The sequence below is a fragment of the Lontra canadensis genome, unplaced genomic scaffold (assembly GCF_010015895.1).
Source record: "Lontra canadensis isolate GAN:19392208 unplaced genomic scaffold, GSC_riverotter_1.0 scaffold17, whole genome shotgun sequence".
Taxonomy (NCBI): domain Eukaryota; kingdom Metazoa; phylum Chordata; class Mammalia; order Carnivora; family Mustelidae; genus Lontra; species Lontra canadensis.
In genome coordinates, this window is record NW_022631011.1 from 1,066,857 (window position 1) to 1,091,056 (window position 24,200).

The following is a 24,200-nucleotide window of genomic DNA, read 5'->3' on the forward strand; positions in this document are numbered from 1 at the left end:
AAGCAGGAAGTCATTAGATAGTGTATAAAATGGATAGAGGAGTCAATGAAATACAGCATGACTCACAAACATACTTGAGTTATTATTTGGAGACATATTTTCCAAGGGAAAGAGGAGGACTGAATATGCAATTGAAGTAGACGGAAGTATTACGAAGATGAACTTGGAGATTGTCAAGAGGAATGGAGGAAGGATGTGGGGGTGTGTCAGGTACATAGTCAGCTGTGTGTGGGGTTGTGTGTATTTGCCGTGAGGGATGGCAAAACCACGCTTACGCTGACTGGAGTAAGGAAAGAGCAGTAAGCTAAAAGGGGCCAAACATTGTCACAAAGCTTTTATCCATAGGGGCTGTCTCCGTTGCCCCTTTACCTGTTCACTTTCAAGTACACACACACAAACATACCTACTTCTAATCACAACAAGTTAGCAACAACAATTGAGGTTCCATCCAATTGAGATTTTATGAAATCAGAAAGGATGGTAGTGGCCACAAGTGGATGGACTAATGGCAGCAAGAAATACCCACTAACAACCTGACAAAATGACCCTGGGATAGTGACCTGAGCTGAAGGCAGTTGCTTAGCCTTCAGTGCCAACTGGTTCAGTTGGCTAAGCAACTGCCTTCAGCTCAGGTCACTATCCCAGGGTTCTGAGATCGAGTCCTGCATCGGGCTTCCTGCTTAGCGGGGAACCTGCTTCTCCCTCTGCCTGCCATTCCCCCTGCTTGTGCTTCTCTCTCTCTGTCAAATAAAATCTTTAAAAAGAACAGAAAGAGGGAGGAAGAAAAGAAAGGAAAGAGAAAGTAAAGGAAGGAAAGAAAAGAGGAAAGGAAGGAAAGAGGGAAGGGAAAGGAAGGAAAGAAGGGAAGGAAAGAAAAAATGAAAAGGGAAGGAAAGGGCACCTGGGTGGCTCAGTGGGTTAAAGCCTCTGCCTTCGGCTCGGGTCATGATCCCAGGGTTCTGGGATCGAGCCCCACATTGGGCTCTCTGCTCAGCAGGGAGCTGTTTCCTCCTCTCTCTCTCTGCCTGCCTCTGCCTACTTGTGATCTCTCTCTGTCATATAAACAAATCTTTAAAAAGAAAAAGGGAGGGGAGAAAAGAAAAGGAAAAGGGGAAAGGAAAAAGGAAGGAAAGAAAGAAAAGGAAGGGAAGAAAAGAAGGAAAAGGAAGAAAAGAAAGGGAGGGAGGGAGGAAGGAAAAAATGACCCCCAAACACGGGAAGCAGATGTCTGAGACCATTTAGAGATGTCTACATCTAGGGTCATGCTGGTGTTGGATATTATAAGACTTTCAGGATCATGAAGAAGCTTAAGTTGAGCATATACTAAGATGAAATGTCTTTCTTATTTTTAATTTGTTATATATGGTGTATTTTCTGTTTGACTACATTACCCATGAAATGGCATTTTAAAAGGCATTTAAGAATATTCTCAAAATAATCAGTACCCCCCAAATGCTTTGTTTTTGTTTAAAATTAGGATAAAGTCCTTTGGAATGTTTAGCTATCCAAAATACCCCTTTTCCTGCAAGTTTTTCTTCAGGGAGGAGTGTGCCTTGCAGAGGGATGAAGAAAATGAGGTGGGTAAGGGAAGAAGGAAGGGACAACCACGGGTAAGGTCTAGTGGGGAAGAGGGGTGGCGGCATCACTTAGTGGCATTTTTCAAGGGTTTAAAGTAGGTGGCCCAGATCATGAGTTTCTGAAGAAACTGCTTCTGTTAACAACCCCATAAGGAGATGCAGGGGAGCCTAAGGGAAGGGAAGCCCCAGGAGGACTGCCCTGGGGCCTCCCTTCCCTAAGCTTTCGATCCACTGAGGAGCTGTGGCCATCAGGAGAGGGCGGAGCACACGTGAAGAGTCGGATGATGCTAGGACCGGGAGCTGGTGGCTTGAGGCTCCCGAAGCCCCTCCCCCAGACCCCTGTCGGGGAGCTAGTCTGCTGGGGCTTTGCTGCTGATACTGCTCATACTGGTCGGGGTCAGAGTTAGGGAGAGCTGATGACACTCAGGACGTCCTCAGAAAGAAACACCATGTGTCCTTCCCTGCACCCATTCTTAACCCCCCTCAAGCCCGTCACCTGGCCAGATGGTCTGTCACGCTTCGCTTCCAAGGGGCCCCCCCGACTTGGAAGCACTGTGCATTCCAGCACAGCTTCCAACACTACATCTTTTTCTTCAGAATGAAAATGCCAATTCACAAACGCGGAACACCGCAAGAAATCGTTCATCAAAGTGTAGGGAGTCTCAGTGGAAGGGGGAGAAGTCTGCATTGCGCGACTAATAGCCTATATACCTGTAACTGACATCTTCCATTTCTGCTGGCATCAGGCAGGAAAGATTAACAAAAATATCTCTCATTTCCAAAACAGTCGAGTTGTTCAAATGAACTCAGTCTTCAAGTATAATTTTTTCTTTTCTCTCCCAACCATCATGTTCTTCTCCCGCTTACACTAATAAATGGCAAGGCCTCCGTGGTGCTCTCTGTGGCCCGGTCAGGGTCGGTGTGATTTCATACAGACTCGAACTGACTTTGCCAGGCTGAGTATCTCTGAGTCAGATTCTTTGCTGAAGGCTTGGTGTGAGCTAGCACATCTAAGAAGTCAGCAGTGGTCACTGTATCCAGCTGGATTCCAGGTAAATTGCTGCTCTCTGGATCAAAACACAACAGCACAGTAATTGACCTTACCGGGATCAGCGCTCTTGAAATGCTAATAGACCTTTTTTCAAGACAGTGCATAATGCAGCATTCTTAATCGTTAATGCAGCAAAAGGCAAGACTAAAGAGAGCTGGGGAAGGAATTCTTTAATGTGCAACTCAGCCCCTGAAGCCCGATAAAAAATATGACTTAAATGTCTCCCTATCAAAGCAGTGTTTAAGAGTAACACAGTGCAGCAGATGGATCCCGCCCACATCATAGTGTGCCAAAGAATAAAAGCCTGAGCCTTAAGGAGTTGATCAGCTGGGGTGAAGTCGATCCAAAAACAACACCGGAGGAGAAAGGAGTTGAGTACGCAGAGGGCAGTTGGACCAAAGAACGTTTGCAAGCGCAAAGAGCAACCAAGAACAGGAGCAAGGCTCCATCTGCTGGTGGAAGTTGGGTTTTTAAAGAGCTTTCTCTCCCAGAGCACCCCCACTGTGATCCCAACCATACCTGACTGGTGATTTTCAAGGGCACTGAAGATCTTCCTCACAGGCCGCATGGCTGCTTCCCTGCAGACGAGCTTAATGTCTGAGCCCGAGTAGCCCTCCGTCTCCTGAAACAGCCGCGGAGCAGCCGTGGGTCAGCAGGCGCAGTGCCGGTGGTGATTACGCTCTCACAGGCAAGACGCGGTACACGAGCAATGAATCATTGAATGCTATGTCAGAAACGAGTGATGTACTGTATGTTGGCTAACTGAACTTAAATAAATAAAAAGAGGCCCTGTTTAGAACCTGTGTCCGTCCGCCACAAACACCCTATCTGTAATGTCTGGGGCTGCTTATGTGTTTGGTGACCTGAGAAGCTGGAGCATAAACAGCTTCCTGACCCCATCCAGATCCACGCTGGAAGGTGCTGGTGAAAGACTGGACTATCCACGGTAGCCTAATGGGGCCCCTGTGCCCACATCCAAGCATGACCAAATTTGGTAGACACTTTTGTTCTTGTGAATAAGATAATACCTGCCTTTGAGGAACCTCACAGAACATCATGCAGATGACCAGAGGATATGTTTGTTCCAGGGTCCACTCAGAGGAGGCAGTGAGTGACACCAGTGACAGTGAGGGGAGCAGACATGTACCCCCATTTCCATGTGTGAAAGACTTGAATCATCACAGTAATCCTTCGTGGCGTATCAGTTACCCATTGCGCAGATGAGAAAACAGGCTGAGAAAGTGGTTTTCCTGAGACCTCACGGCTAATAAGGGGCAAGACCAGGATGTGAACATAGTTCTCTGAGTCAAAACCCTATGCTGTTTCCTCTACATCACACTATTTGTCTTGCTTGAATGTTTCTGAGGAACAGAGAGCTCACTTACGAAGGAGAGGTGCATTGCATTGCTGGGGCAGCTCGAGTCTTTTCTAGGTGGCTCCAGGACTATGCCCCAAACCAGCTCACAAGAGCCCTGCTCAGAAGATTCAAGCGGCAGCTGCTTGGCCTGCAGGTGCGCCCTCCAGGCAGCTTACCCGGCTCAGCACACTGTAATCCAGCTCCGTGCGCAGCTCCAGGGCTCTGCTCTTGCTCACAGGGGGCAGCCAGTGGTGGATCATGGCCTGCCTGGCCTCCCGGCTGGGGAGATCAACCAGTATCCTCTTCTCCAGGCGGCGTAACATGGCACAGTCCAGCTCCCTGAGATCATGTGGGAAACAGAGGAACCGGTTAGAGCAGTCAACTCCCTTCTTAAGCAACAACATTTTAAAGAACAGTTTAGCATCGTAGGAAGCAGTTCTGCATTTTAACTTTACATTTGTACCTGAGTGAACAGGACAATTACCTCACATTGTTTGGGAGAAAGACTTGACAAAAAAAAAAAAAAAGAAAGAAAAAGAAAGGAAGGAAGGAAGGAAGGAAGAAAGGAAAAGAAAAGAAAATACATCCCCAAAATACCTTAGGTAAAAGAGAGAATTTTTAAGTGACTTAATTTGGGGGGAAATTCCAACTAACAACCACCACATGTGAGCATTCCCATTGCTTTCGTACCATGAATTATTCAGTGTGATGTTGCCAGTGAGTTATTATTCCTGACAATAATTTGGGCACTCTGGGAAGTACATTAATTCTTCCCAAACTCTCACATTCTGGATTGAATGATTGTCTCACGCCATTGCTCTGCGGAATTCAAAAGAGCAAAGCTCTTTCCAGTGTGCCCAACGGAAATGTGGCCCTTTGAGCCCTGCATGCCTCCTTCTCCCAAAACACTGTCAGGCCAGGTTTATACAATTTTGCATCTGCAAGCCAATTCCCTAAACTTCTTAATATAAAATTTCCAAACAGAAAAGTGGAATAAAGCAATGGTTATCCACAAACCTTCCATCTTGACTCAAGAGTAATTAACATTTTGTCATATCTGCTTCGTATCTGTTCATCCAGCCGAATCATTTCAAATTACGTCATGAGACCCCACCCCTAAATGCCTTAGCATGCATTTCCCCCAGTAAGAACATTTTCTTACATAGCTTCAGTACTATTATGACACCCAACAGAATTAACACTGATTACATAATATGTCTAATGCTCATTCCATATTCAGATTTCTCCAGTGATCCCCGAAATATCTTTTCCAACCCAAATCTAATCAAGAATCATGCATTACATATCGTTATATCTCAGATCTCTTATAATCTAGACCAGTCTCCTTGCCATTTCTTTAGATTTTGCCTTGACCAAGATAAGGCACATTCTGGACTCTCCTGATGTTTTCCTCACGGTATCGTTGTAACTGGTTCCTCTGTGGCCTGTCCTCTAAGATGGAATTTAGATTAAAAGTTTAAGTAGAATCAGGGTAATGATTTTTGGCAAGTATATTTCATAGATGATATGTTTTCAAATTCATTATGTCGGGATCCACATGTTAGCATGTCTCACAATTAGTGATGTGCTGTTTGTTCAATTACTGGGATCATCTGTTGACCTCCACTGTAAAGTAGTAAGTATCCTATGTACAATACTTTAGCACTGTGTACATACCTCTTTTCCCATCCCCTTTCAACTAGTGGTTTTAGTTTCTGTTAATGATCTTTGAATTGGTTATTTCATAAGAGTGGTGCAAAATCATGATTTAAATTTTTTTTTTCATTCCAAATGTATTATTTGGCACTATTTGGTAAGGTAGAGCTTCCCCTCATTAACTGGGGCTCTTTAGTTACCTTGAATTACCATTCCTATTAATAGATGATTTTACGTGTGAGTTTGTAACTCTTTATATGTTAAAATTTCAGGTTCCTAGACGGGAGGGCAACATCTATTTGATTTCCTGGTACAGAAATTAGGCGATGCCTTTCTATATCAGCAGATATCTCTCACTCATAAAGACACAGATGTTCCTGTTCTTACTCTCATTCTGAATCTCTGTCCTGATAGTCCCTTTTGCATCAGAAAATGAAAACACCCTTTCAGGGAGCATATGTGAGTCCTAATTTGGGGTGACTAGATTTCTTTAGAGATTCTATTTTTTCTTTACTCATTATTCCTCTAGTCCTGAGCTGAGAATCCAGAGTCTGGGGGTGCTTCCGCAGCCATAACAATCACCTCTTGCTTTTTTGCATCCGCTTTGTTCTTTACCATACTTGCCCTATTGAAATTTCATTTCACATCTGAGATCCAGACCCTCTCGCTCTGTGCAGCCACTCCCCCTCTCAAGGGCAAGATTTCTATTCAAGGCACAGGGTCAAGGAAACGTTGCACAAGTTGAGGAAACTTATTTTTTGTATTTGAAATATGAATAAAAACTGTTGCTTATGGAGTAGTTCTAAGCGGCAGGCACTGGCTTTAGCATTTTATAGATAATAACTCACTGAATTCTCACAACAGTCCTACAAGGTAGGTACTACTTTTTAAACCATTTTAAGGTGAAGAAACTGAGGCACAGAGGTTCAGTAGCTTGCCTGAGGTAAGAAAGTTAGAGAACGGTGGCAGGGGACTTGAACCCAAATGGTGAGAGCTCAGGGCCTGTGGCTCGGGTTCTGGTCTCATGCCAGCACCGTGACTGTTAGCAGACTGCCGACTCCGATCATGGTGAAGTCTCAGGACCCCAAGAACAAAGAGGATTGTAAAAGCTTCCAGAGACAAAAAATAGGTTACAGACAAAGGATCAGTAATAAGTCTCATCAGCAATGCAAGACAGTAAGGAAAAATAGAGTGACACCTTCAAACTTCTGAGGAAAAATAATTCCCAATGTAGAAGTCTACATCTTAAACAACTAAGGGGACAGACTTAAGTTATGTTCAAAATGCAAAGCCTGCGAGTACGTACCTCCCGTACACCCTTTCTCAGGAAAGTACTAGAAGACCAAAGGGAGAGCATAAACCAAACCAAAGGGCTTCGTGGGATTCAAGAAACAGAAAGGAAAGGAAATCTCCAGGATGATGAGGTGAGCTCCCTGGGTCTCCTTATTTACTGGGTGCAGAGGAACATCAGGTCAGTTTGGTGTTAAAAGAAGGTTCTGGCAGACCAGGCTCCAAGAAGATGAAATTGAATACCTGGTGTGTCTGAATGAACCCAGAGCGGATTGAGACAGCAGAGAGTTGTGGCTGAATGGGAGGAGAAGGTGGGAAAGGAAAGGAGGGCAAGAAGGAAATTTTAACAGAGGAGAAACCATTAAACTCACATTTTAGGCGTTCAGTTCAGCAATACTGACCATTGCCAAGTGTGTTATCAGTGCTAAGTCTTCAAAATACAGAATTTAATGAGACGGATTCTCTCCTTATAAGTAACTAGAGGCAATACTGGGGACGTTTTGGCCTTGGACTGCAAGAATGTTGGTCCTATAAATATCAAAGATAAAAATGGGACTTGAGATCGGACTAAAACCCAGGAAGGAAACAGACTACCCTGAAGGAAATTATAGAGCTGGGGGTGACAGGCAGTTGGCTTATTTCTTTTCAAGGCCTCTCCCTGGACCAGCTGCCCCTCCTGCAAAGGCAGGGGATTGCAGAAGAAATGTTCTTTTGTAGGGTACCTTCTCCTGGGTCTCCCCATCCCATCTAGAGTGACTTCTTATTGAAAGGAAGACCAGATCCCCAGAATGTCTTAGGAAAATGGAGTCATGCAGGAGGTGGGAAACAATACCTCACTGTAGATGTCTGTATTGATCAACTAATGCCCTAAAGCAAGAGATTTACCTCAAAACTGCTTGTGGGCACAAAATAAGTGCAACTCTCTGACAGCCAGGTCTGATGAATGCACTTTTAATGACATCAATAATCATATAATCATACAAGGGAGGAAACAAAGGACAAATGGAATGCACCCAGGAATTATTCTTTATGCCAATATAGTTATATGAAAAAATTTAATGTGTGGCAACCAGAAAACACTCCCTTTAGCTCTTACACTTTGATTTTCAACTAGTTATTCCGTTCTCATGTGTCCTCTATTTTGCTACTCTGGTACCTTCCATCACCTGGGAAGGCAAAAGCAACTAGCAAGAGTGACATGAGACACAGCGGAGCCTCACAAGGCCTCAGGCCTGGGCTGCTGGGCCTATGCTCATTGGCCTCCTGGGCAGTCGCCTGGGCCCTGAGGCCCTGCTTCCAGGCCCCCGGGTGTCTGCTCCAAACCTGAACTCAGGGCCTCCCCTTTGCCTGTCTCCCCTGTTAAACTGTGTGGTTCCTGGAACAGAGTTAATTCCAGATGTTACAGAATTTTGAAACAGAACGTAATTCTATTTCATTCATTCAATAGCTAAAACACACTAAGTTCAAACCATCTCGGTATGGTGGGAGGAAAAGGAACCTTCCATTTTGTAAGCAGCCTTTCCAGTATGTCCGCAACCCACAAAAAGGTAATGATCATGGCCGCCCTTGAAGAGCAGAATAAGGAACTGCTTATTCTGTAGCAGATAACAGGGAGCCAAAGAATAAAGCATGGCAGGTTACTTTGTCTCCCACAGTAAACCTCGCATATGCTGACTTTTAGCTATATTTCCCATGAGGGCCAAGCTGGTCCGTTTGCTGTTTTTGGAATCTGCGTTTTGCCGTCCTCTTTGAGCTTCTACTCCGGCGATTTTCGTCCACTGTGTCTACCAAGAGCCAGGTCATTTTTACAAGCCCAGTTCAAGTGTGCTCTGGTCCATAAAGGTTGGGTTTTTTTCTTTTTTCTTTTAAATTTTCTGTTCTTTCTTTTCTGTTCTTTTTCTGTTCTCCGAAATGGCCTCTTCCCCGTACAAGCGCATTTTACTTATTTTTTGTACCATTCGCATAGTACTGGCTATCTCCCCATCTCAAATGATTTGTGTTTATGTCTCATTCATGTCCCATCAGATAGCCAGCTTTCAGAGGCCAGTGATAATGGACCAGATTTCTTGAATTCCCCGTCCATCCATCAAGCAGAATACTCAGAAGAGGTGCTCAATAAATACAGCTTGGAGGAATGAATGAGCTTTGGGGGCAGGACTATTGGCTTCATGTAAGATGGTCTGCTTTCTTAAAGCCCAGCCTTTATTTATTTTTTTTTTTAAGATTTTATTTATTTATTTGACAGAGAGAGATCACAAGTAGACAGAGAGGCAGGCAGAGAGAGAGGGAAGCAGGCTCCCTGCTGAGCAGAGAGCCCGATGCGGGACTCGATCCCAGGACCCTGAGATCATGACCTGAGCTGAAGGCAGCAGCTTAACCCACTGAGCCACCCAGGCGCCCCCAGCCTTTATTTTTGAAGGTTTATCTATTTTGTTGAAAATTAGGATTGTCTGGTCATGAGTTCTTATTAATAGAGAAAATCAGCATCAACTTGGGCAATGGGAATAAAACTTTCTATTTTCATCCTTAGTGAAAATAATGGAAGCAAAGATTTCAGGGGATGATTCATCAAATTCGCTTGGCTGGGAAATACTTTTGAAGATGAAAGATGTTGTCTTGGGGCACCTGGGTGTCTCAGTCGGTTAAGCGTCTGCCTTCAGCTCAGGTCATGATCTCAGGGTCTGAGATCGAGCCCCACATTAGGCTCCCTGCTCAGCGGGGAGCCTGCTCCCCTCTCTCTCTGCTCCTCCCCTTGCTAATACAGCCTCTCTCTCTCTCTCTCTCAAATAAATAAATAAAATCTTTTTTAAAAAAGAAAAAATGTTGTCTCCAGCCTCTCCTCTCCAGAGACGTCTTATCCTGAGGTGTGAATTCACAAGCCTGAGACAAGAGTCTCCATTAGGAAAGTCTGGAGCAATCGGTTCAGTGTATGCCCTACTGGTATTTGGGTTAAGAGCATCATTTCTTTATAATAAAGAGTAAAAATTACTTCTGATTACTATAATATCATCAAAGAAGATATATTCCCATTACTCTTACCAGCAAATATTTTATCAATAATTTATTTAAAAAATAGGAAGATTGTTTCCAGCAAAGTGAAGAACTCTAGATATCCAGAAATCTCTTGTTTTAAAGCCCCTTTTTAAAATGATGAATTATAGGAAACACTTTTTGAAAACACAATAAATGAGCCCACAAGGAAGCAGGGCCAAAATTCTTGAGGACTAAAAATGAAGAAGCTGAAAATCCACACTGAGCATTTGAACTTGAAGCTGTGGCTGACTTGGGGTGTTTGCCTCTTTGTTACAAAAAGGTTTGGATCTGAAAGTTACATGTGGGAGAGCATGAAAGGTCTTGGGCCCATTCAAGATGAGAGGTGGAATCAAGGCCCATTACATAAAACAACTAGAGGCACATCCTCTAGGAAAGGGTGGGTTAGAAAAATATGTCCACTACCAAGAAAGGAACAGAAAAGCTGTCTGTCTTGCATTTCAGGAAAAAGTCTTCCTTCGTAATTCAGAACTACATACGTACCCTCATTGGCATGATCAGAGAGACCTTAAGCTGAGGATTAGCTTAAAAGGGTCTAAAGCTTAACACAGTCAAATACAAATTTTCTCTGCGAGGGCACATGCAAGACTCAGACGGAGTCCCCTTCACTAAATGCAAGCTCACCATCTAAAATTACAAGACCTTTATAACAAACCACCATGAATGAAAGCAGGAGAGACTAACAGAGTTAGATTCCACTGACCTGGAGCATAAAATCGTTTTGTTTAAGATGTATAAAAGATAAAAGAGAGTCAAGGAGAAGAGAGGAGACGTTCACTTCTGGCCAAGATGGAATAGCCTGCCCTCTCAGAATTAAAAATTCCTGGACACGATACAGCAAACAAATGCCAGGAAATGGTGAAGGGTAGAAAGGAGGAGAAGGACAGGCTGGGCACCTCGGGACTTGAGGGATGATGTGGCAGTGGCTTCTGTGGGTTTTCTTTTAGCCTCTCACATATCCCCAGTAGGGTACTGGGGACGCCCGTTAACGTTCCCAAGCAAAAGCCCATTCTCTTTATCCAAAAGGCTATGAAAACCTTTTTTGATAAAACCTGCCCTACTCCAGCCAGACAGTAAAGGAAAAAAACTACTTCCCACCTAAGAGTATCTGTGGGGCGGAGCTGGGAGCTGAGTCATGGTGGGGCAAGCATGACCCAGTAGGTTGATGCCATATTAAAACTCTCAAGAAAAAGAAAAGGAAAATCAAATCAATTATGGCCTACCCATACAGTGGAACTCTATATGGAATTGGGTAGATTTTCAAACTTGACCACAATATATGAAATAAAAGGAAAAATAACACAAGCCACATAAGAAAATAATAGGCATCCACAGGGTGATGACATTTTTTATCGTGTCTGTGTGTGTGTGTGTGTGTGTATGTGTGTCTACACTGCACACACAAGACTCTGGGAAGGTTTAGATTTGCCAAGGTACAGCTCTAGGGGACCGTTCAATTTCAAGCAATACTGAAGCATATACTATATTTTTAATGAGCATGTATTACTTTTCTGCAGAGCTGAAGCAGTAAAACTATTCCCCCTTTGGGAAGAAAAAAATTACCCCAGAAAGCTACACAGGCAACAAATGATAATAACAAAACCACTTTCACCAGAAGGCCTATACAAAAAGGCTAGTAATACCTGTGTCACAGTGGTAAAATTATGAGTGTTTTTTCCAGCTCTTAAATTTCCCATAAAAGTTATATTAATTGTATAATTTATAAAATTTAGTTTTAAAATTACAGTTCACAAGTCAGCCTGCACCATTAAGAAGAAAGAGTAATGCCATGGTAGAGCCAGGTTGAAAGACTTCTGTCTGACGGAACCAAGCAAATGGAGTAAGAGGTGAACGGGACAAAGGCAAGGTTACTAGTAAGCAACCTCCTGCTCAGCCAGTCCTGTGCCTTCCCCACTGCACCTACCCAGTCCTGCACCACACCCTTTCCTGGTTGTGTTAGAATTACCCATCAACCTCACGTGGGGGATCATGGACTCGATATTGTTGCATGGGATAGTGGCATTATATGTGGACAGAAGCAATTTCAAGCAAAACAGTTTGACCGCTGGTAGGTACAAAAATACAGTGAACAATAAAAAGCCTACAAGCGTGACTGAATGCAATTGCAGTAAAAAAGGATGCGATCATCAGAGTGAGTTCACGCAAACCACTGTCTCCCAAGCATTCTCAAATGGAAAAACGGTCTTGTGAAATACTTGTTGAGGAAAGGATTCCAGGGTCAAATAAGTACGGAAAGTACTGCTTGCTCAGCACTTTCTCGAAGCTTCTCTAGGAAAGTCACAACACACAGTAACATCTTAAAGGCTCTGAGAAGATAGTTGAACTATCTTTAATTCAGTATCTCTTGAGCTTATTAGATCACTAGATTCTATCCTTGGATAATGCTTACTGACTTATGACAGACTGCTCAGAGAAATGTCGATCTAGAGGGTAATGATAGTGAAGGCATGAGGCTTTTCCCTAGAGGGCATGAGATGCATGGAGAGATTGTGGAACGAACTGGGGTTGTGTATACTGAGTTCTTCAATCCCATGCACACATTTTTATAGAAATATCTCATCAGAGAGGAGACAGCTCCTACAAGACGAAGTCAGTTCAAGAACTTACATAAGTAAGAACTTAAAGTAAGTTCTTGAACATTCCCAGTGCAATAATCTCCTGGATCTTATGCTTTCTTCTGAATATTAGGCTTGAGGCTTACTTGTTTTTAATCCAAAGTTTGGTCATACTCAGTGGTGTTTAATTTTAACAAGGATAGCGAATTCTCTAGCCCTTCTGCAGAAGGAAGTAGGAGATGAGCTTCATCATACTTCACACATAAAATTTTCACACCTTATTTGTACAAACTACCATCAAGTTAAATAGACATCCAAAGATGGTGTTTGCCTTAATGACCCTGTTCAGTATTTTGTTTCCCTCTAGGCTCTAAGGCCCGAGTTGTGCATACTTAACAATTGAGGCGGGTCAAATTAGCCCTAATTGTGCTCACTAAACATTTCTTACATGGCTGTTATTTTAGTGATAATATATTACAAGTGCAACATTTGTTATTCTCCTCATTGCTGATTTACACATCGAATGACACAGCCTTCTGGTCCTTTCTGTGATGCTATAAATGAGGGGAGGTGCCCCTTGGAGGAGAGGCTGCACACTGTCTCACTGCTGAGAAGGGAGAAATGACCAACCCTTTGAGACAGAGGGACTCCCCCCATGGAAAATGGTAAGTTAACGAGTAGTAAACGATAGCCTTGTGCCCTGAAAGATGCTATGGGTGAGAACTACCAGTAACTAACCATGAAGAATCTCTTTGGGGATTTTAAGATTGGGTTTTTATATAGTTTGGTATCATTTAGTTATTTCCCCCAGAAGGACATTCTGCTTTAATCAGATAATTTTGTTCCCTCATATAAGACCCTGAAGCCAAGATAAAGGTATGTTCCAATAGCCTTAATAAGAATGTAGTATCTCCTCACAGATAGACTTGGACAGTATGTAGCAAGGAGCTTAAAAACCATCCATGTTCTTTTATACGGTAATCCTACTTCCAGAAATCTGTCCTAAAGAAAAAAAAATTTTTTTGGTCAAAGATTTTTATTCAAGGAAGTTCATTTCAGTGTTATTTATAATAGAGAAGAGTTGGGAGCATCATATATGTTCAACAGGAAAGGAATGATTAACTAAATTGTGGTATATTCACATGTGGGAATTTTGGACAGCCATTACAAAATCCAATTTTCAAGGATTATTTAATGACTTTGGAAATGTTCTCACTATAATGTTAAGTAATGAAAGCAGGACACTAGTGGGAATACAAAATGTACAACCTCTATGGAGGGAAATTTGGCAATCTCTACTATAATTTCATGTACATTAACCCTTTGACCTAGCAATTCTATTTCCAGGAGCCTATCCCAGAGATACACTGGCAAATACACAAAGTGATATATGTGTACCATTATTCACTGCAATGTTATTCATAATAGCAAGAGTAGGGATAACCCAAATGCCCATCACCGGGCGACAGGGACAGATTATCATATGCACAAAATGGAACATACGCAGCTATCAAGGGAGTAAGAATGAACTTTCTGCTCAGAATATTTTGTTCAGAAAAAAATCAAGGTACAGAACAATTTATATCATACGCCACCTTTGGTGTAACCAAATTCAATTATTTTTTGGAGTTAAAAGAAACCTTGAGAGTTCATCTGTGGAGCATGTGACAGTTTGTCTCTATTTAATGTCTGTCACTTACTTCTGTTCAGTGAGTCTCAACTGGGGAGGATTTTACTGCCCAGGGAACATTTGGCAATGTCTGAAAACAAATAATTTTTGTTGCAATAGGGAGCAGTGCTACTGGTATCTAGTGAGGCAAGGCCAGAGATGCTGCCTAGCATCATACAATGCATAGGACAGGCCCCCACAAAGCGTTATCTGGCCCAAAATGTCAGTAGTGCTGGGGTGAAGAAATCTGGATTTAGCACTTCTGTTTCAGGCCAGGTGTGTACTGTCATGTTCATCAAAATGTTGCTGTCATGAGAGTATTGGTATCATTACTGAGAAACTCTGTTCCATATACAAATACAAAATATATCTACATCCTAGGATTGAGTGAATATTAATTGTATTAATGTTAAGAAATAAGATTTTCACAATTAGAGAAAAGGTACAAATATAAAATCAAGTAATTTAACTAAAGCTCTGGTAATCTAAAATTTGAATGGGAAACACTAGTATGAAGTCATTATTTGCTTCTTTTTAAAACTATGTATTTCTCTAGTTCTGCCTGATCAAAAGGCCAAGAAAGAATGATAATCCAGTTAGCAAGGAGCGCCTGTAATCATGAGATTGCTCTCCCTAAGTATTATTTTTCCCATCAAAGGATATAGTGAGTACGATCTAGACTCTTCAGACGTATTACAGGACAGTTTCCCTGACGATCAAGTCAATGGCAAGTGGGAAAAAAAGGGGAGGAGGTCTGTTATAGATCAAAGGATGCTTAAGGGAAATTACAAAATGCAAACCTTATTTGGATATCAATTCAGTAAATTAACTGTAAAAAGACATCTTGGAACAATCTGGGAAATCTGAAAAAACACTGGGTAGTAGATGATATGGAGGAATTGGTGTTGATTTTGTTGGGGATAGTAACAGCATTGTACAGTAATGGAAGAAAATGTCCTTTTTTAGAAAGATGTCTACTGAGGTATATTTGTGAGAAGTGACATGACGATAGGGACAGAACAATCTGGGATATATTTTAAGGTACTGTAGCAAAACGAGGGAGGGGGCAGGAATAGATTAAATCAGTGGACAAGGGGCGCCTGGGTGGCTCAGTCAGCTAAGCATCTGCCTTCAGCTCAGGTCATGATTTCTGGATCCTGGGATCAAACTCCGTGCTGGGCTTCTTGCTCAGTGGGAAGCCTGCTTCTCCCTCTCCTTCTGTGCATGCTCTCTCTCTCTCAAATTAATAAAATCTTTAAAAATCAATCGATCAGGCAAATGTTAGTTACTGAAACTGGGAAATGATGGGTGCTTTCTCCTCTTCTTTGGTGTCTGGAAGTTTTCGTAATAAGCTTTTTTTAGAGCCCAGCATTGCTAAAGGATGGGTCAGAAAGAACATATTGGTTCCACGGTACATTGTCATGATGTAGGCAAAGCCATGTATTTACCATTTGCCAAGATGAGGGGCAATTCTTCTGGAAAAGCCTTCAAAGACTTCTTTAATATTTGATTGTTAGCCTTTTTTTTCTTCTCTGATCATTTTAGTTGGTGTTTACCAAAAATTGATGACCTCGGGGAACCTGTGGCAGCACAGTAACTTCCTCAACAAAGTCCTACATATTCCCTGGGAGTAGAAGTTTCTCTTTTCCTGTAGAAAATGTGTAGGTCTCCCCAGGGGACACAGATGTTCCCGGAGCCACACACAGACCCTCTCCAGCTGACTCCCACATCACCTGGGATAGGAGTAAAGTGCTTATGATCAACCCTATTTCAAATGGATGAAGCAATGGAGATTCTTTCTCTGAAGGATTTCACAATCACATTTAAATGACAGTTCTCTGCGTGGATTTCACTTTAATATTGTATGCAAATACCTCTATCATGAACAATAAAGTGCTGATCACCTTACACATTAGTGAAATCTTATAAATTTGAGGGGAGTTGGAGCCAGGTTGAAATTAAGAATATATTTAAAATAACAGATTACATGTGAACATCTTTTTAGTGACTTATTTGGGAGCTTAGATGACCAGCAAGAGAAACAGCAGAAGAGTTTCTCTTTCATCTTTGAATGTGGAAACAGAAATGGATGGGGTAGGGGTGAGTTTGGGGGGGATACAAGTTACAAGTCCCAGCTCTGTTGCAGATTTGCTTTTGACTTTGGGTGGATTGACCTTCCTTGACTTTGGTCCCTGTCTTTGAATGGGAAAAATAGCACTTCCTTATCTGTGTCCTGTCTTACCTGCAGCTCAAAAGAAATAATGTATGTGAAATAGTATTGGAACTATAAAGGGATTATCATTTTTTTTAAATATACTCTCCAAGTAGATACTGTTTTTCCCTAGTCAACCTCTCTTATTTCCCAATTCCACTTCTAGAACTGTTCTTAAACCACTCTGGGATACAGTTTGAATAAAAGACTCTGTGAGTAGATTATATTTTCAATTAGAGATTATTTAGCTTTCTATTTACTTTCCTAATTTAAAAAAGAGTTTGATTTTAATACTGTTAAAGTATAAGCATATCATTTCTGGAATATTCCTTGAATCCTGCCTGAAGATTTTAGCATTTTATAGTTCTCTGCCAAAGCCCTACTTAAATAGAGTAAATAATTTGATTTGAAACTCAAAATGTAAGTCCATTTTATTTTTTTAAAGATTTTATTTATTTACTTATTTGAGAGAGAGATCACAAGCAGTGGGAGAGGCAGAGGGAGGGGGAGAAATAGACTCCCCTCTGAGCATGGACCCTGACGTGGGGCTCAACATGGGACCTCGATCCCAGGACCCTGAGATTATGACCTGAGCTGAAGTCAGACACATAACCAACTGAGCCACCCAGACACCCCAGAATGTCCATTTTAAATATTGTTAGTGGTAGTCCTGGCCTATGTTCCTTCTATTAAGGCAGATTCTTTCCTGGTACAGATAGTAAGGACTGAGGACTTGACCAGGAAAGACTTCTGATTAATCTTCCAGGGCAGGAACCAAACCATGAGACTTTGCCCAAAATGGTCAACACAGTGTCTTCATCCGTACTCACTGGCTCATGAAAATGTATCAGGGGGCACCTGAGTAGCTCAGTCAGTTAAGCATTAGACTGTCTCGGCTCAGGTCATGATCCCAGGTGGTGGGATTGAGCCCCACATAGGGCTCTGCACTCAGTGGGGAGTCTGCTTAAGATTCCCTTTCCATCTCTCTCTGCCTCTCCCTGCTGCGTGCCTGCACACACTCTCTCACAAATTGATAAATCTTTTTTAAAAATGTATTCAAAATGTACTAAGATCTCTTACCATGGCAGGTTAGAGGCTGCTAAGACAAACACGAGATCTTCTGAGCGAGCCAGGCCATCCATTTGCACCAGTAATTCTGTCTTCATCCGAAGGCTTCCTTCATGTTCTCCACTACAAAGGGACACAGAGGGGAGATTATTGCAAGATGTGGAGCCTTTGCTTCTAGGACAAGACTGGCACTCACATCAATGACTGTCCCTGTAAAACAGGTTCCCTGTCTCATTCTAAGGAGCCACTCGTACTAGGGTTGGAGGAAACAAACAATATGGTACTATTTTCACATAGAGGGTGATAGAAAGGAAGTAAATGAATATAGTGACGATATTGAAAAGAAAACCAAAGGCTGGCAGTGAACTAGAAAAGAGTTGAAAAGTAGACAGTAGCCCCAATGGACTCAAAGCAACCATGTTCCCCTACAGCGCTATCTGCCCTTGGTAAACACAGTGTAATTGAGAAGAATCCTTCCATTTTGGTAGCAGGCATGAAAGTACGTTTATACACAGTATTTCCTTTAGTATAATTTGTGGATATAATCTATTGAAGAGGAGAAATGAGCTACCATGAGGAATCTGTTTCATTCTCTTCTAATAAGAGACAAGACAATGACACGGAAAGTATGCTTGCCCCACACAGCAGATGGGGGCTGTCTTCCGTGCGAATTCACCCTCTGAGCCCCTCCTCCATCATGGCCAAGACCCCTCCAGCAAGAAGGACCTCAGTACAGGACCTAACAATGTAGACTGGCTCTAAGTACTGACTACATTCAGCAGGCTCTCCTTCCTCTTTTCTTGTAGAGATTGAAGTAAAAGGACAAAAAAATCCATTTCTTGGACCACACGACAGCCAGCCTCTCATCTCTACATGTGCACGGTGGCAGCATAGATTAGGTATGTGGTTTTTTTTTTTTTTTAAGAACTGTGCCACTCACCATCAAACTGCCTTGTCCTAAGAGAAAGGACAGTCTCACAGCATAGTTATATATTTATTTATCAATGACTCATAATTAATCTTTTAACATCATATGACCCATGAAGTCTTCAGAGCACCTGCCCTTATTCCTTGGCCCTTTGAAGACTCTAGTTTTAGGGTCCAAGTTCTAGACAAGGAAGTTGACATTCCACACAAACCCTGGAGTACACCCTAGGATAGTTGATGAAGTTCCCAAATCAGCCTGTTCAAAGCTGTGGGGAACCCTGGGAGCGGAGAAGGACCAAGTGAACGAAGAACAAGCACACAGGTCACTCTGGTGAGGCAGGCCAGGCGGGCCGGGTCTTTGCAGAGGGAATGACCAGTGGGGTGGTTGATCTGTCTGGTGGGTGCCCAGCTGGGTGCCTGTGCACTGGTCTGCTCCCATCAGGTCCTAAGAGAGAGACAGGGTGTCCCAGCCTGGGGCTCACTAGCACCCATTAAGCCATGGCAACTGTCCCATTTCAATCCGTGCCATCAATGCCATGCCTCATGGGTGCATCTTAATGGTTGCTTTGCCATTAGGGAAATGATTTTCAATAAGTAAAATTTCATAAATTATATTGTAGTTATACATCCAAGAAGCTAAATATTTGCCTTTTATTACTATTAGTTCAGCCTTGATAATGGACCATTAGAGGCCATTAATAAATGCAGCTGTGTTGAGATTTGCCAGAGATGTGTTTTTCCAAGCCAGGTTTAGTAAAAAGTTTCAAAGAAGAATACTTCTGACGAAGACAGAAAGACTTTCTTAAAACACACACACACAGGAGGCTCACTGCAGTCTGAGATGTGTGCTTTCCTGCTGGGGACTTTAGTGGACACTTCATCTTTAGAGATAACATATGTGATATATTTAAAATGAGGCTGAGCCACAACCTGATGTCACAGAGAAGTGGTGGCTTCCCCGGCCTCACACACCTTGTCAAGGGCTGCCCCTTGGGCCTTAGCCTTTGCAACCCCATTCCCCACAGGCAGCCCCTCTGGCTCCAGAGGCAGTGGTCACAGGCAGCTATTCTGGGCCAGCGAGACCGTGATGGCAGCCTGGGATTATGGGGCTGGGTGATCTTCAGTCCTGAAAACCACTCTGTGGGGAAAGGGGGAAGGGAGGAGGACATTTCCTCCGGTTATAAAAACTACTTAAATCAGCTATTCAGTTAACAGGATCTAATTTAAAGACCTTTCCATGTGTCTGCAGAAAATTTGTGGGCTTATTAATAGGCTCATTCTGCTGGTAAATGTCGATGGGCTTCCGACCATCAAACACACTTACAAGAGGGGAGAAGCGATGACCAAAAAACCCCCCCTGTCTGTTACCCAGGAGCAGTGCCTCTCTGACTCATCACTGACTCCAGCTCGTCCAGGAAGATGGTGGAGGGGGCGTGATAGCGGGCAAGTTCAAATAACACCTGGGAAGGAGAAAAGCAACCACATGTTCAAATTCATACACTTAAGTTCAAGTTCACTGATGCTCCCAGAGATTAAAAGCTTAGGCTGGCTGTACTATTAAGCATTTATGCTGCACTCTGTTCTTCCACAATAATTTTATAATCATCGCAATTATTTCTCCTTAGCAAAACCCCATGGATGGTCCAATTATTTCTACTTATCACTTGATAAGATTAGAGCCAGAGAAGAGTTAGTGGTAAGCTCAAGGTTACTAACCATAAATGGGAGAGCTTAAGATAAAACTCATTGCCTGAGCTTCTAGTCAGTTAGTTAGCCCCTGAGACTCCCTGCCAATCACATGTTCTGTAAGGACACAAAAGCCTTGGAATATGGAAAGTCATTTGATGATTTTCCCTTAACCTTTAGGGACAATGAAGGTTGTTCTCAGAAGGAAGAACTGTAGGGAGTGGATACAGTTCCTGTGTTGGGTAACAAGGCTGAAGAATTTTGCCCCTTTCTGCTCCCCAGATTACTCTATGGGGTCCCCATACCACTCCAAACACTGATGTTTGGTGGGCTTAGGTGCTTGAAGGCAATTCCCAATTGAAAAAAATGTTCCATTCCAAAATAAAATATTATAGACTGAACAAGAACAGCAAAGCAGCCAGCAAAAGAACAGACATATAAAAACAAAACAAAGAGCTCTAAAGGGAGATGTGGTGGTGATGAAAAGAGTATAAAAAACTAAACCTTTTTTTTTTTTAACCTTGAAACTGATCTCTTGAGCACCATATACAATTCTTCACGGGTTGATCGGAGAAAGCAGTAGAGATTTAGAAAAGAACAGAGGTTCTTTAATAGGCATAGGGGATTTATTCTCCAGGTCACTTAGCACTAGCAAAGCAGCACAGAACAAGTAAGAGGAGAAGAGCCCAGAGAAGGCCAGATTGTGGCTTTCATGAGTAGTGGCAGGTTATCCCTTACAGGTCTCCCTGTCACTGAGCTGGAAATCCCTCACCTTCACCACTGCGTGCACGTGTGGTACACATGCTCATCCTCAAGTGTTTTCCTTTCACAGAAGCCTGCTTCGTTTGGCCAAGACAGTTGGCTCAGCCTAATGAACTGAGGGAACAGTGTCAATGCTGGGACACACATCACAAATGCCTCTTAGACACTATAGAGACCCTCTCATTAGAAGCCAGCAACTTGTTTCACTTATCACCAAAAAAGAGGAAAAAAAAAGCCCCAATATAACTGATATTAAGGATGTCGCAAAAGCAGCAATCTACCCAATGAAAAGTGGAATATCAGAACGCTTTAATAGAACCACACGTGTTTTTAAGGTGCTCCCTAAGGGGCAGAGGGACTGAGAGGCTCTAAAAAACCAAACAACCAGTTGGAAGGAGAACCACATCTGGAGCCCATGTCTCCATATTGACCACACCATTGCTCTTTCCAGTGCCAGAGAATATACAGAATTCCGGGTAAGTGCTCTGGAAGCATTAGTCTAAAATTTTCTAAAGTACTTGGAGGAAGTTAAATCATATGATTGGGGGGCAGGGGAGAGTCATGTTGAAAGATGTAAGCACCAACAGGTGTGCGCATTTGCTGAAGAGACCACTCAACTATTCAAGAACATCAATTCCTAGGAGGCAAGAACATTAGGAGGGGAGGGAGGAACATAACCCAAGAGTTCCCTATAAATAACTCTTTAATTGGACTAGAAAGAGAAACAAATGGTAGGAATGTGTCTCTGATTTAGAGGAAGATTCTGAAGGGCTCTCTTTATCTGAAAGCTTCATAGTAAAGATCTTGACAGCATGACCAAGATTGTCCAGGTGAGGATCCTTCCAAGAGCTCAGAAAATAACTTCTGAAAGGACAGAAGATGAGATCCTTCAAGGTTAGCAGAGGTTATGTTTTCTTCCTGAATCATTTTTTTAAATATCCAAAACCAAAAATGCATTTCACAGAAAATAAGAAAATATAAATATCTTCTAAACTTACAAGAAGATGCTCAAGTTCATTCAGAATTAAATAAATGCATATTTGAGCACTGAAATATTAGATTCATTATCAGATTGACAAAGATTTTTAAATTTGGGTTCTACACAGTGTTGACCAGGGTCGGGGAAGCAAACACGCACATCACTGATGGGTGTGTGAGCTGGTGCAATGCTGCTGTCAGGCAATTTGGCAATTGGTGATTTTTCATTCTCTCTGACCTAGCAACTTGACTTCAAAGAAATGGTCCTACATTACTACGCATGCAAGGACATGTATATAGTGAGATTGTTTACTGTAGCTTTGTTCATGATAGCAAGAGACTAGAAACAACCTAAATGTCCATTAAGAAAAGACTGGTTAAATACATTTTGGTATACTCAGGCAAGGAAATGCCATGCGGACTTATAAAAGAACTATTCTGTCTATAATAGTTTGGAACAATAACCAAGTTATATTATTGAGTGTGGGAAAAAACCAAAAGGTATAGAAGGGTATTGTGTTCTCCTCTATGATTCTGATGGATTCCTGTGTCATGTTGAGGTCTTTTATCCATTTCAAGTTTATCTTTGTGTATGGTGTAAGAGAATGGTCAAGTTTCATTCTTCTACATATAGCTGTCCAGTTTTCCCAGCACCATTTATTGAAAAGACTGTCTTTTTATCCACTGTATATTTTTTCCTGCTTTGTCGAAGATTATTTGACCATAGAGTTGAGGGTCCATATCTGAGCTCTCTACTGGTCTATGTGTCTGTTTTTATGCCAGTACCGTGCTGTCTTGGTGATCAGAACATAGGCAGTAACTTCTTCAATATCAGCCACAGCAACTTCTTTCAAAATATGTCTCCAAAGGCAAAGTAAACAAAAGCGAAAATGAATTTTTTGGAACTTCATAGATCAAAAGCTTCTGCACAGCAAAGGAAATAGTCAACAAAACAAAGAGGCAACCCACGGAATGAGATAAGATATTTGCAAATGACAGTACAGACAAAAGGCTGATATCCAGGATCTATAAAGAACTTCTTAAACTCAACACACACAAAACAGATAATCATGTCAAAAAATGGGCAGAAGACATGAACTGACACTTCTCCAATGAAGACATACAAATGGCTATCAGACACATGAAAAAATGTTCATCATCACTAGCCATCAGGGAGATTCAAATCAAAACCACATTGAGATACCACCTTACACCAGTTAGAATGGCCAAAATTAATAAGACAGTAAACAATGTGTGTTGGAGAGGATGTGTATAAAGGGGAACCCTCTTACACTGTTGATGGGAATGCAAGTTGGTGCAGCCACTTTGGAAAACTGTGGAGATTCCTTAAGAAATTAAAAATAGAGCTTCCCTATGACCCTGCAATTGCACTACTGGGTATTTACCCCAAAGATACAGATGTAGGAAAGAGAAGGACCATCCATACCCCAATGTTCATAACAACAATAGCCACAGTTGCCAAACTGTGGAAAGAACCAAGATGCCCTTCAACAGACGAAGGGATAAGGAAGATATGGTCCATATATACAATGGAGTATTATGCCTCCATCAGAAAGGATGAATATCCAACTTTTGTATCAACATGGATGGGACTGGAAGAGATTAATGCTAAGTGAAATAAGTCAAGCAGAGAGAGTCAATTATCATATGGTTTCACTTATTTGTGGAGCATAAGAAATAACATGGAGGACATGGGGAGATGGAGAAGAGAAGGTAGTTGGGCGGGGGAGATGAACCATAAGAGACTATGGACTCTGAAAAACAATCTGAGGGTTTTGAAGGGACGGGGTGGGGGTGGGAGTTGGGTGAGCCTGGTGGTGGGTATTATGGAGGGCACATATTGCTTGGAGCACTGGGTATGGTGCATAACAATGAATTCTGGTACACTGAAAAGAAATTAAAAAAAAAACTATACAAAAAACAAAACAAACAAACAAAAAACTCAGTAAAAGAAGGGTATTGTGTAGTATGTTCCTACTTGTATTTAATAAGGAAGGAGATATGGATGAAGTTGTTGGTCTTAATATAGATAAAGATAAATGTTCTAAAAGGCTGCACTAGCAGACTGTAGTAGTTGCCTCTAGGGAGAGGACTCAAGGGTCAATATTCCCTTTTGTACCCTTTTTTCTTCCCAGAAATACTAGTTATTTTTAAAAATATTTATTTATTTATTTTAGAGAAAGAGAGGGAGCATGAGTCGGGGGAAAGGGAGAGAGAGAATCCTTCAGAAGACTCCCTGCTGATTGTGGATCCTGATGTGGGGCTCAATTCCAAGGACCCTGAGATCATGACCTGAACTGAAATTAAGACTCAGCCGCT

The 24,200-nt window shown here is 42.2% G+C and overlaps 1 protein-coding gene across 3 annotated transcripts in view; it reads right to left on the reverse strand.

Moving 5' to 3' along the window:
- Positions 1-2,184: 2,184 nt before the first annotated feature.
- KATNAL2 (katanin catalytic subunit A1 like 2) overlaps positions 2,185-24,200 on the reverse strand; it is a 67,457-nt gene continuing 45,441 nt past the window's right edge. For all 3 annotated transcript variants that reach the window (XM_032859463.1, XM_032859465.1, XM_032859464.1), the window contains 5 exons: positions 19,803-19,894; positions 17,520-17,630; positions 4,162-4,324; positions 3,148-3,250; positions 2,185-2,644 (listed from right to left, as the gene is read on the reverse strand). In XM_032859463.1, the coding sequence (XP_032715354.1) occupies positions 2,505-2,644; positions 3,148-3,250; positions 4,162-4,324; positions 17,520-17,630; positions 19,803-19,894 (609 nt within the window). In that variant the 3' untranslated portion in view covers positions 2,185-2,504. The remainder of the gene's footprint in view (positions 2,645-3,147; positions 3,251-4,161; positions 4,325-17,519; positions 17,631-19,802; positions 19,895-24,200) is intronic.